At 33.4% G+C, this 14281-nt stretch overlaps 1 protein-coding gene and 1 non-coding gene across 2 annotated transcripts; one reads left to right on the top strand and one right to left on the bottom strand.

Moving 5' to 3' along the window:
• On the top strand, positions 282–9835 carry LOC109725969 (ADP-ribosylation factor-like). The gene is made up of 7 exons (XM_020255380.1): positions 282–560; positions 2998–3088; positions 7318–7433; positions 8061–8120; positions 8237–8302; positions 9205–9412; positions 9507–9835. Exons 1-6 carry the CDS (start codon positions 504–506, stop codon positions 9397–9399), a joined length of 585 nt encoding a protein of 194 aa, XP_020110969.1. The 5' UTR covers positions 282–503; the 3' UTR covers positions 9400–9412; positions 9507–9835.
• Positions 13128–13209, bottom strand: TRNAS-GCU. Its single transcript has one exon. It is a non-coding gene; the product is annotated as a tRNA-Ser (tRNA).

The raw sequence follows: 14281 nt of genomic DNA, 5'->3' as shown, positions 1-14281 counted from the left end.
ATAAATTTACTATGACCATTTGTGAAAAATTTTTTTGCCTTAAATTATTTTTAACTTTTACATTAATATTATTTTTCTAAAAAATTATTAAAGTGGCACTAGCACAACTCTTTTACACTTTGGAAACTATATTAACTATAGGCATAAAAAAAAAAGAATTATAATTATTTTTTATATTTTTTAGCTACCATATTTCGGCATAAAAACAGTGGGCGAGTCAGAGAGAGAAGTAGGCGAGCGAAGACTGAAGGAAATTTTTTATTTCTTTTTTTTTTTTAAAAAAAAAAAGAGAAAAGAAAAAAGAAAACTTGTCTCATGCATGACCCACCTTCTTTCTTCCCACCCAAGCAAGGAGCGAGAAGCAATGAAGTAAGAGAGAAGCCTCATCGCGCTTCAGAATCCCCGCAAACAATTTACCGAGCTGAGACCTCCGACCCTTTTGAATACACGATTGAAAGAAGCTCAGGAAGAGGAGGAATTAACAGCATTAATCCTTCATAATCATGGGTCAGGCCTTGCGCAAGCTCTTCGACAGCTTCTTCGGCGTCAAAGAGATGAGGGTATTGCCTAATCACAACATCCTCCTCCTCTTAACTACTTAAAAAAAAGAAAAAAGAAAAAAAAAAGAAGCTGGGACATGCTATTATTCTTTATCTTTAGCTGGATTTCTTGTTCTTCTTTTTTTGGGTAATCTTGAAATATTGGGGATTGGGATTATGGTATTAGACTTGATTAGCAGAAGCTCGCCAAAGCCCGTGCGGCGACCGCCTTTCTGCCTGAAGATGGGTAGGTCTGCCTCGATCTTGCTAGTCTGGATCTGCGCGCTCTTTTAAAGACTAGGCTCGTTTGGTTCATCCATTTTGGGTATGGAATGAGAATCGGTTTGACCAAATCCGGTTAATTTTGTTTGGTTCGCATGAATCGGTTTGGGATTCCTATTCCGGACTGGAATGGGAATGGCTCATTAGCCTTCAACTTGATTCCGGTCTTTTAGCCCGAATTGAGATTTCATTCCGGAAGCCCACTAACCATGTGACCATCTCACCCTCCTTCTCTTCACTCCTTTCTCATCAAAAAAAAAAAAAAATCTATCCTCTCTCAAAACCCTATTCCTAACCCACATCAATATAAGTTTTTAAAAATAAATTTGATATTTTTTTTGAAAAACTTATTAGAGAATAGTATTATATTTTTTATAAATTTTAAATAATATAAATTTATATTTGAGAGTAAAATTAGTATTACAGTATCCTATAATTTTTTTAGTTTATACGAACCAAACAATGAAATGTGAATAACTCATTCCAATTCCCAATCCACAAATAAACCAAACGTCTTAAGGGAGTGGACCATCCCAATTACCATTCCAATTCATTCCCATTCCATTATCCATTCCAATTCCACCCTTGAACCAAACAAGCCCTAAGTGCAAGCAAGAGAAAACGAGAGAGAGAGAGAGAGGGATAGAGGTTCTAATAAAAAAATTAAGTACTATTATTTAAAAACAAAAATTACAGATACACTCTTTCTACTCTCTCCTGGTCTTAGCCAACCCACCTATTTATAAGCAACATGATACATAGAATCTATCCACTATCCAGCCTATATTACACACCGACTAACACATAGAAACAGCCCACATAAATACAAGGTGAACCTGTGCTCTTTGGATTTCTGCTGGCAGTTTTAGAGGCATTGATTGCAGCAGTTGCATAACCGTTCATCTCCCACAGAAGGCTACTGGTTTAGTGCCCCTCTGGCTGACCATTTAGGCCAGGGACTTGGGCCGGGCTATGATTTTTCTAAGTCCCTGACACTATGCACTTGTTTCTAATATCTAATGAATTACTTCAATACTGGAATTGAAGAGATGTTAGCTTGTCATAACCAAGACAGATGCGGCATATTGTGTGAATCCTATTTTTCTTTTTGGTGAAATATGAAACTGTGCAAGATTTGAAATATTGGTTCTGGTTTGGTGATTCTTACAAGCTCCTATAATTTTTAAAATTTCCGCGGTCGGTTTGAATCTCGGTTGAAAAGTCTGTAAGTCTTTTCCAAAAGATCAAACTACATATATATGGTATTTGAGTTGTTAAATGGAAATTGATTTCGCTAAATTTTGATATATTAAGCTCAGATTTTCTGTAATACCTTTGTGAAGAACACAACTAATTTTCATGTATTGTCCTCAAGGAGATCAAATTACTGTTTTACAGATGATTGAATTGACCACTTAAGCTGGTTAAGCTTGTCCCTGGAAGCTAGCTTCAGGCAATTCGCCTCGGGTGTACGAAGTTAAGCCTTCTTCAAGGCATTCAAATCAAAATAAAAAAGGATAATATTTGATTTGTCTGATCCCTCGTTTTGGATTGGCACTAACTGAAACTGGAATGCTTCTGATTTGGTTTCAAAATTTAGCAAAGTATGATATCACAAACTCCTATATTATCTTTTAATTGCATAATGCGTGTTTATGCTTTAAACTTTAAGATTTCTAATTTCTAAAATTTTCTTCTTCCTTGATTTCATAAATGACATAATGTGGGAAATATTAGGCACAATAGTGTAGACTACTTGGAAAAGTTAGCTAGTAATACATTTCTGGCGGTCCTTGTATCACTGGGATTTTCATGTGTCAAGCACCCACAATCTTCCTGTTTGCTACATATTTACCCACAATCTTCCTGTTTGAACGTTTTTTATTTTTTATTTTTTTCAAAATTGACCCGGCATGCTATGTCGTCACGCTAGCGGAACTCACAATACCTTTATTTTTAGATGTCAGCTACTCAGTTTGTGGATTTTTTCAGAAACAAATATTGCTTAAATGTACTCTGAGCAAATGAAAATTCTAGGAGCTCAGCTCGTATGGGTACCGAAGCTGATATATTGTTCTTTTGTGAATATTTATAAATTTTTAGTTTGTGATTACAATTTGATCTAAAGCAGGTTGTTTGATTATTTATGTTATGGTTATATCCTTTCCTGTTATAGGTTGTAATGCTTGGGTTGGATGCCGCTGGTAAAACGACTATCCTGTACAAATTGCATATGGGAGAAGTTCTATCAACAGTCCCGACGATAGGTAAGCATCTCACAATATAAAATCTCGTGAGCTCGAAATATACTGTTTGAGCTGTGTTGGGGAAATGATATAATTAAAAACATCGACTCTTTCTCATGAAACTATGATAGTTTGTGCTCTGTAGATTCGAAAGAATTTTAAATTGGGAAAAATATAGTGTAACATTCTTTGATGGAAACTCTTGCATTATCTTCTTGTTTGTGTGGTTGTGATCTTGCTTTTTTTTACATGTTGCTTGGACTAGAAATTAATGACATAATGAATATGATAAAAGGAGTGCTCAGTAAGACTCTTGTAATTTATGCCAAGTGAACTTCAACTAGATATAGCTTCATCATATTTCTGATTTGCATGGTTATAGCATGAGACTGAGGTATTAATTTGATACCAGATCGATTTGGTGAAGTGATGAAACACAAGATATTACAATCAAATTATTTTTTCCCTAGAGTTGAGTAGGTGGTTGGTTGAATAGTATGATCTAAGGGGTGAAAATGGTCAAATGGGTAGATCTTATGGCGGAAAACTCGATAACACTGAGCCCTTGGTACCATTAATAGTATAGTAGCCTAATTCTATATATACTAGCGATGTACCCGTGCTTTGCTGCAGATATGATAGTTATATTTTTAATCATATTTATAAAGTATAATATATATTTCTATTAAATATATGTATTAAATATATTTGTATCAACATCCGATACCAAAATATAAAATTTTCTGAAACAAAAAAAGTAAGTTCGTAGTATGCTCATCTTTAGGCCAATTTATCCAAAAGATGCATATTCTCTTTTTGTATTTTTTTAATTCATATTCTTCTAACTCTATTTAGTTCATTTTTGTTAATCAATGCATGCAATGTTAAGAATTGAAAATATTATGATAAAATAAAAAGGCGGTTACTTGATTTTTGTAAGAAATTTCTAACTTCAGCAAAATTAAGCACCAAATAGTTCTTAAAAATATTAAAAAGTTGGAGAAATTAGATATGATTTTTCTAAAATTGGAACTTACAATAGATAATTGACAAAAAGTGGAGGAGTACTCCAATTTGTTTAATAGTTGATAGGCAATGAAGCTGTTAAATCTAACAAATCTTACAACTAATTTATTTAGAATAATAGCTCAAATCAAAATAATTAAAGGTTGGGGTCTAATTCAAAGTGACTTTTAGACGAATTCATTGATTGTATTTGTATATCTCATACACACCTAGTAACTCTATTTATATATATATATATATATATAATAATAATAATAATACTTTTTTATAGTATTATGGTGCACCCGCGGTGCATCGGGTGCACCGAATGTATAGTCGGGGACATGTGTCAACTATAGGAGAGTGCTCACTCACTTTAGTATATAGAAGATATAGAATTATTGCCTGCACCTAGTGTATGTGTATGAAATGTCAAAAATAAAATTTAATTAATTAAATTTATTTCTTAGTATTTTAAATGTCTATATATTAAAAAATATAAAATTTAGATTTTATATATATCTATAAATAAATAAATTATTACTTTTTTATAGTATTATGGCGCACCCGCCTGCGGTGCACTGGGTGCATCGAATACATAGTCGGGGATGTGTCAACTCTAGGAGAGTGCACACGCAGTGATTAAAAAAGCGCACCTTAGGCGCGCGCTAGGCTCAATGGCCAGCGCCTAGGCAGCCCCTAGGCGGGCGCCATTGCTTAGGCGTGCGCTTGGGCTGCCTAGGCGCGCACCTAGGGCAAGGCGCAAGGCTCAAGAAAGGCGCGCCTAATATATATATTTGATCCTACTGGGTTTGGATCTAAAAATATATGCTTTAATGGATTTGGATCCTATATTTATTGGTCTAATGGGTTTAAAACATGTAAAATAAACCCAAAACCAATCTAATCTAAAGTTCTAAACCCTAAACATCTAGCCGCTCCATCTCTCTCTCGCTGAGTCCGCTCCCTCTCCTCTCGCTGAGTCCGCTCCCTCTCTATCCGCTCGGACCGATCCTCTCTCCTGCTCGTCCATCACCTCCGGTTGCTTTCGGCTATCCCTCTCTGCTTCTTCATTTCTATATTAAGGCGCGCTTTTTTAATCACTGCTTTCACATAATCATGATGCTTTTTTAATGATTTTTGGCTTGAAACTTTAAACTTTTATGCATATTACTTTTTATGACCTGTGCTTATAATTATATGCTTTTCATATCAAAATTTTCTATATGTTTGTGAATTAATAGTTACATTTATGTTGGCCTTTATTTGGAGATAAAAAAGGTAATTTGTTTTTTACTTTTATCTATGTTATTTTCTTTTTCAAAATTATCATATANTTTACTTTTATCTATGTTATTTTCTTTTTCAAAATTATCATATATGTTGTTTGGCTTGTTTTCTTTTCTTAATTTTTTTCCTTTTGGAAACGTGATTACTTGGGTAATTATAGAATATTTATTGTGATAATATAATTTTATAGAGTATATTTAGTGCTACTTAATAATTATTAGAGAGTATAGTAAGACACTTCTTGGTTATTTATTTATTTCAAAATTCTATGAAAGTGTGCGCTTGACCTCTCTTGGGCGCGCGCCTGCGCCTTGCGCCTAGGCTCCAATAGCCCTTTGCGCCTAGGTGCGCCTTGGGCTTTTTTAAACACTGTGCACACGTACTTTAGTGTGTGTATAGTTGGGCTACAATACTGTCGATAGCAAATTGGCTCCGTTGCTACCGATTTATTTTCGATGATGGAGCATCCAAATCGACGATCGTTACCATTAAATATGATCTATACCACTTTAAGTATTTAGAAATCAAATTTCAATTTTTTTTGACGTTATTGACCTAATGATCAAAGAATTGCAAAATTTGTAATTCTAATGGACGATATGAGGCGTTTGCTCGTTTGATGGTGCAAAGAAATCTAAATTCTAAATCAATTGAATTTGGAAAATTCTTTGAACTATTTAAAACAAGATCTATGCTCTTGATCTTGATTATAAGAATCTTATCATTACTTTTTGAAGGATTTTTTTTTTAACCATTCATTTTTGCGTCACTTGATGCACAAGAGAATAATATCAGAATAACATGAAATTTGGTTTCTAGATATTTTCAGTAGTTTAGATCATATTCAATGGTGTCGATCATCGATTTGGAAGCTCCAATACGGAAAACTAGTTGGTAGCAACAGAGCATGTTTTCTACCGATAGTATTCTAGCTATATATAGAGGGCTACTATACTCTTATAAGCACGTCGTTCTCATAAATCGCTTTTGATGTTCACGCTTCCAAATCAATGATCCATGTCCGCTAAACATGAACTAGAGTATTTGAAGTATCTAGAAATTGAATGGACCACTAATGACTCCCATTAAGTATGGAAATGAGAATACCTTCTAACCCATAGTAATCTAGTATTTCCTATTTATTGGAATCTGCAATGATTCCACTACACCAACACTTTTTAGGTATGTATCACAGGCACTTCTATAAGCCTCGCATGTCCGTGTTGGACATGCACGTGTCCATGTCGGACACGTGTTCGATGTGGACACTCATTGGACGCGCGTTTAATGTCGATTCATAGCGTATACAACTAAAAAAATATATACCTATTTTTATTTTACCTTTTCTATATATATATATATAATATAAGATGATAAATATTTTAGCTTTTTGATGATTGCATACAATTTTTTTTTGACAATATAAATAAATTATATGAACTATCAATGAAAATTTTACTAACTTTCATTCGTATGAGAAATATAACAATATTTTATCAAAATTAATATTTTATATATAATAAAAATACATTATTATATTAATAATATTATATTTTATTAGCGGTGTTCATGCCGTGTTTGTGTCCTAATTTTTTTCATGGTGTTCGAGTTGTATCGTTCCTCGTGTCCCGTGTCAGTGTTTGTGACGCCTAGCTTTTTAGTACTACCCAACTTGAGTTGAATGGTAATAATTTGAATATTTTCAATAAAGCATATGGAGGATTATTGGAGTATTACAAACTGGGAACCAAACGGGCCCTTGAGGAAATATAATATAGTTTTACAGTTTTGTTGATATTCTATCGGAAGTTCTACATTTGATCTGCCAGTTTTATGATTCTTCACATTCTTAATAGTATCAGTTGTATACTTCATTACAAATTCTATTTCAGCTTTCTCATTCCAAAATTCTTGGCCTTACAACACTCTGGTTATTACTTTGAAATTTTTTGCAGGTTTTAATGTAGAGAAAGTGCAGTATAAAAATGTTGTATTTACTGTATGGGATGTTGGGGGACAAGAGAAGCTAAGACCATTGTGGAGAATGTACTTTAGCAATACTGATGGCCTGGTAACAAACTTTGCATGAACAACATGGAGTGATATTAATGTTCTCTTTTTGGATTTGCTTTCTGTTACTGCTTGTGTCCTGACCTAAAGAAGCTTGATAAGAAAAGATGTAGTTACATGAAATCAAGATAAGATTCTTACTTTGTAGCATACTTGAATGCACAACTTATACATGTCTTATGCTATTCTTTATGCACAAATAGCCATGAATGTGATCAAGTTTGAACAATTTACATTCAGGATCATAAATCCATATGAAGAACAATATTTCAATTTTGGTCACTTTGTAGGTTCAGAATGGTGGAAATTGTACAGCCATTCACGGTTTGTACAATCTGGATTTGGAATTGTTTCATCCAGATTATAAATTACTATAATTTTCTTATCATTAAGGCAAATCTGAAAGAAATAATCTGACAATTTACAATCCAATCTACAGTCCAACCGTTCCTGACCCTTAAGATTCATGCGAAGTTACAGTTTAGGTGTAATACATTTATGTCTTTAAACTGTCAGTTTCTCTTATGTTCTGTGCATACCTAATCCTCGGTAGGCAATTTGAGGATTAGCTAACTATTCTTCTTATAAATGAAGTGTAAGATATGACCATACTTTTGCTTGCTCGCAGATCTATGTAGTTGATTCCTTGGATAGAGAAAGGATTAAAAAGGCCAAACAAGAGTTTCAGGTTAAAATTTTATGTTTATACTTACCAGTATTTTCCTCCTCTTTTTTTGGTTAGTTAAGAGTTCTTTTTCTTTTTAGTTCTGTTGTTGTAATTTTTTTTTTCTATTCCTCTTGCAGGCCATTATCAGGGATCCTCTCATGCTCAACAGTGTTATACTGGTACTTGCTAACAAGCAGGATTTGGTAAGTTAAAATTGAAATCAATTATATCCATTGGAACCTAGTCAAAATTCTTTGGTTTGGCAAGAAGCATGCGGTTTGGCGAGATTAAAAAAATATAGAAGGGAAGAGCGAAAGCCGTCAATACTTTTTATGATGCATATACATGTGGAAATTGTTAGTCCAACTCCGTTACTGAATTTTTTTCTTTCTTTTTTTTTTTTTTTAAGTACAATATCTTTCGTACTTGTCTGGTCTACTTAGTGAATCATCAGCCATTTAGTCATGTCAATGTCTGAGCCGATATAGCTTCTACTGAAAAATCCTTTATTCACCTTGCTCGCATTAATATGATGCTGATGAGGGCTTAGGTTTTCAACATGTTTATAGAGTAGCAATCGACTAGCCAGCCATCATTTTTTTCCCCCCTGCATATATTTAGTGTTGTATTTCGATGTTTGGAAGCATGTTACTATTATTCAAAAAACATAAAAAACAGTCATACTACTAACAGTCTATTACCAGATTACCAAGCAGCACTAGAACATTACAAACTAATGGTGATTTAATCATGTGGAAAAAATCTTTGCATTTTGCATCTCCATCTGTTTCTTATGTGCTTCTCTTACACTAAAAGAATATTTCTTCTTGAACCTCTTTCTGCTACCGTAGTTCGAGCTTGTGAGTTGTTTTCTCCCTTAGAATGGGTTCATTATGGTATTACAAGTCTGAAATATGAATACTTATTTTGATGGGAAAAAAGAAAAAATCCTTAAGAAAAATTTCATCTTTAATGACCTCTAATCGGCATACTAATGATGGAGAGAAAAGAAAAGCATGCTTGATCTTTTGGAATTCCAGCAAACTTGCTTCACAAACTGTTCCAATGACAGTTTTCTTTATACATGCATGTATGTATGAGCCAGAAAGGCACGATGAGTCCGATGGAGGTGTGCGAGGGGCTGGGGCTGTACGATCTGAGGAACCGAATATGGCACATACAGGGGACCTGTGCCCTCACCGGCGACGGCCTCTATGAGGGTATGGATTGGCTCGCCACGACATTGAAGCGGCTACAAGCCTCAGGCGCCTCCACTTCTGTCGCCGGCACTTACTTCTGATTTTGTCTGTCAGGTCAAATACTCGAACATAATTTTCCTTTCCCCTTTGACATTCTAATTTCCAGTTCATATTCAGTCCCTTAAATAACTGTCGTTTCGATCCTCAGGTGATCTCCATACGTGGTTCCGAGGACTATGGATTCTGCAAAAGTTACAGCAAAACACGATGTACTTTGCGGTTCTAGCTGTTCGTGATCATCTGCAGTACTCAACTTGAAAGGGGCTGTATACCACATTAAATATATTTTTGATTGTTGGGAGCTATGAAAGAAAAAAATTGTTTACCTACATTTCGCACTCGAGTTCTTGTAAATATTACAGATAGATGGCTTTCTGTTTTAGTTCTTCGAATGTAAATTTGGCAGTTCTAGTCAGGACATTTGTATACTTTCATTTTGTTATTTGAGTTGTTTGTTATTATTATTTTTCCCTTAAAGTGTATGGAGACCCCCTCAACTACAGAACATTTAGAAATAGAGCCCTCAACTTTTTTTTCTTTTGATTGAGATGTACTCAACTTTTAATTGTTTTTTTTATCCAAGTTACTAAGTTAAGATAAAATCTTTACAAATTTAAGGGCCCGACTAGTTATTAACCATTAATGTTAACCATTAATGTGTCCAGTTTTATTCGCTAAATAATTAAAATTATTAAAATTGATCAAATCCGCCAACGAATTTGTTAAAATTTTCAAGTTAATTGACTAAATCACTCAAGCTCAAAAAAAAAAAATCGAAAGTTAAACATAATAATTTTGTTAAATATTAGCCATTAATTATTTTAATTTTATTTGCTAGAAAGCAATTAAAAGCAATAAAGTTTATAGAATTTTTGAAAATTTTGACATAATTGTTAATTTAATTGAGAAATTTTTAAAATTTTTAAACATAAAAAATTAGGGGGGGTGCTAATAAAAAATAATTAATTGGATCTTTTAATTAAATTTTTTATTTTTTACTACTTTTCATGTTAGTTTGCAATAATTTCATGTTAGTTTGCAATAATTTGTCATAATTTTTAATAAACAGTTTTTTACCGCAAAAAGTACTTTTATAACAAAATTAGCAAAATGTTTTCTATCTTTTTTTTAACAACACCACATTGTTTTATACATTACTTTTTCAATCGCACTACTTATAATCAGACCAAATAGCGCGGGAAACTAATAAAAGAAAAGAATGCATGTCTTCTGCTTGATATTTTTTTTTATTAAAAAATTACTTAGTTTACTAAAGGCCTTGTTTAATAAAAAATCAACTAGTTTTGCAATTTTCCGGCGCTATTTTTTTTTTTTTTTTCCAGATTCAACTCCAATTTTTTAAAATAATTAGAATACCTCTATTCTCTTTTTTTTTTGCTCCCTTTCTCCTCCCGCTTTCTCTCACTCCTCCACCATCTCCATGTCACCACTGCACTCTTCTCGTACCTTGCGTACCAGTGAAAGGATAATGATTAAACTTAATTTGCTTGTGGTCGTGGTTGCGGTCGTGGCCGTGGCTGTTCTCGGCGTTCTCCATTGAGGTCGCCGCAGTAAAGACGAGGGTGGCACTGCTCGGAGCATCGTTGTAGATGCAGATTGAGGTGGCAAAGGAGCAGGGTGATGATCGCTGGTTCAGGGTGCTTCTAAGCAGGTTCAGGAGCGGGTTTGCAAGCATGCTGCGGCGGCGAAGTAGTGGTAACGAGAGATAAAAATCTGGTGGACGACTTGATATTGCACTATTTTTTTAAAAAAAGTTCACTATTTTAATATATATTGCACTATTTGAATATATATTCAAATATTACAACTTTTTAATAAATAGTGCAATATCGTGTCATTCATTAGATTTTTTTTTTTTTTTTGCTCATTATCATCACCACCTCATCACCGTTGGCCATACTCACTGTGAACATGCTTGAGAGGCATTCTCGATCAGCGATTGTCACTCTCCTTCTCTACCACCTTTGTTTCTTTCTTCGTCTACAGCGAAGCATCGAGCGGTCACGACGATGAGCGGGTCAAGTTCATCGCGCTCCTCTTACTCATAAGATGTTCATGGCGCAGACACGAGGGAAGAGTTAGTATGGAGGCGGGGAGGTGGAATGAGTGCTTGAGGCTATCGTCAATGGTGGAGACATGGCTCTTGAGGGGAGGGTGGAGGAAGGAGAGATGGAGTATTCAAGGGACATGCGTAGTTTAGTCAGTGTTTTAAAATTTTGGTCCTAACCGGTAAAAAAAAAAAGAAGAAAAAGATGATCTATTTTTGCAAAAACATAAAACTAGTAAATTTTTTTTTGCAAAAAGGCCTGTAGTAAATTTTGAAAAATATGGTACTTTTCCATTTCGGCAGCTTTAATCTATTTTTCAAGTTTTAGGACGAAACTATTCCTTTACTATTGGATCATGATTCATGATGCAAAGGTTTTAGATGACTAATGCATTGTTTCATTGATTTCATTGATTATGGATATGCAATATGATTTTTTTTTCTTTTTTTTTTTTGGAGGAATTTGAGCAAAAAATTGGTAGTTGTTTATATAGTATTCGTAACCGTGCATCGAACATTTATGCACATTCAAAATTGGAAATAGTGCATTGTTTTAAGGAACAGTTTACTTATAGAAAGAGAAGTTGGAAAAGAAAAAATAGTGTCTTGATTCGCAAATAAAAGAAAAAAAATAAAGACTAAACATAAAAGAAATTTTCTTTGGTTTTTTGGCCAAAAAATCCAAACTATTTTTCAGCAAGTGTCATTAACAGAAACTATTTATGGCTAACATTTCTTTTCAGATGATCGCACTAATTTAGAATGTAATTATATGCTTACTTAGGTTGAGTGCAAAATATTATTAAGTTTTCAGTGACAACTAGGAGTGGCAATACAGCTCGTTGTTCGCAAGCCGGCTCGTGTTCGGCTCAAAATGAGCTCGAGATCGAATCGCTCGTTTAGTAAACGAGCCGAACCGACTAATTTTTCGGCTCGTTAATACACGAGCCGACACGAGCTGAGATCAGCTCACACTGTGTTTTCTGCTCGATAACAGCTCGATATATATATTTTATATTTATATAATTTATTAATTTATATTTTTATATATAAATAAATAATTATATATAATATATATTTTTTTATTTAATTTTTAGTAAAATAAAAATATAAATGCGAGCTTAATTATAAAAAGACCCATTTATATTAAAGTTTCAACTATTAGATCAAAGTCTAATGGATAAGATTTTATTAATTTATTTTTTAAATATATTCAATGTAATCTTTTTTAACTTATTGTTCGTTGGCTAGCTTGTGAGCCAGCTCGTGTAAAGCTTGTAATAAACGAGACCGAACACGAGTTGAAATTTTCGGCTCGATCTTTAATGAGCCGAGCTCGTGTTCGGCTCGTTTACACCCTTAGTGACAAACGGCGAAATGATTCTGATTTTGAAATCCACATTTAAAAATTTAAAATTTCATAAAAGGAAGGACAAAGATCGTCTCCTGTAACTTTAAAATTTGGGAATTGAAAATAGTTGGAAGTTTCAATTTCTTAAAAGAGGAAAAAAAAAATTATGATCATTCATTGATTACACAAGTTTGGAATGCAATGCTTGGCAAAATATACTGAATTCAAAATCCACGTTTGAAAGTTTAAAATTTCAAGAAAAGAAGTGTAAAATTTGCTTCGTAAAACATTAAAATTTGAAATTGAAAGTTTGAAAATTTTTAAAAAAGATATTAAAAATACAATATTTTCGTCGCCTGAGAGATTCGAACTCTCGCGGGGAAACCCCATGTACTTAGCAGGCACACGCCTTAACCACTCGGCCAAAGCGACTACGTATAGAAACATTTCTTTCTTTACTGTAATTTATTAATACTTAGGAAATAACCACACACCACAATGCTTAGCTTAAGGAGGGAAAACTTCAAATACCCCCCTTATGGTTTCACTCGTTCTTACTTTAGTACCCTGTGGTTTAAAGTGTATCAACTTAGTACCCTGTAGTCTCGCACTTTCTCACTTTAGTACCCTGTGATTTAAAGTATATCAAATTAGTACTCTGTGGTTTCGTACTTTCTCACTTTAGTACCCTGTGGTTTAATATTTCATTAAGAGAAAAATAAAACCATATGGTACTAACTTCATACAAAAATAAAATCATATGCTACTAACTTGATACAAAAATAAAACCACAGAATATTAAAGTGAGAAAGTGCGAAACCACATGGTACTAACTTGATACACTTTAAACCACAGGGCACTAAAATGAAAAAGTGCGAAACAACATGGGGGGTTTTTGTAGTTTTCCCTAAGAAGTATAACTGCAAAATGATTTTTTTAATTCAGATAAATAATTTTAAAGTTCAATAAATTAAAATTGTATTTATTTAAAATAAGATATATAATTGATCAAAAATATGTTATCTAGATATCAATAGTCTAAAAAAATTAATGATACAGAAATAAAAAACTATCTAAGTTGTATATAAAATAAATGATGAAAATGTAAGATTTGTTATATATGTAACTTTTAAACAAATTACTATCAATAGTGCTATTGGGTTTTCAGCCCTTCAATGAAGAAATGTATGGTTAGGATGATGTGGGCCTCTGGGGTTGAGTGAGTTGTTAGTTGAATGGAATTTAATGGGTGAAAATAGTTAAAGGGTTAAATTTAACAACGAAAAATTCGGTAGCACTAAATGCTTGGTGCTATTGATAGTATCCCAATAGAGGTTAGACTTTCTCAATTCATAATCAGAGCTATCAACAATTATCTAAAATAGTACATAAAGAATTTGTCTATAAAAAATTTAATGCAATGTGATTGTGCGTACCAAGCCGTTAAACTAAGCAAACGGCTTCACATATGCCGTCAAAAATAAGGTCCGATTTTACACACATT

The sequence above is a fragment of the Ananas comosus genome, linkage group 20 (assembly GCF_001540865.1).
Source record: "Ananas comosus cultivar F153 linkage group 20, ASM154086v1, whole genome shotgun sequence".
Classification (NCBI taxonomy): domain Eukaryota; kingdom Viridiplantae; phylum Streptophyta; class Magnoliopsida; order Poales; family Bromeliaceae; genus Ananas; species Ananas comosus.
Note: the sequence above shows the minus strand (reverse complement) of the source record. Positions and strands in the feature narration are given on the sequence as shown.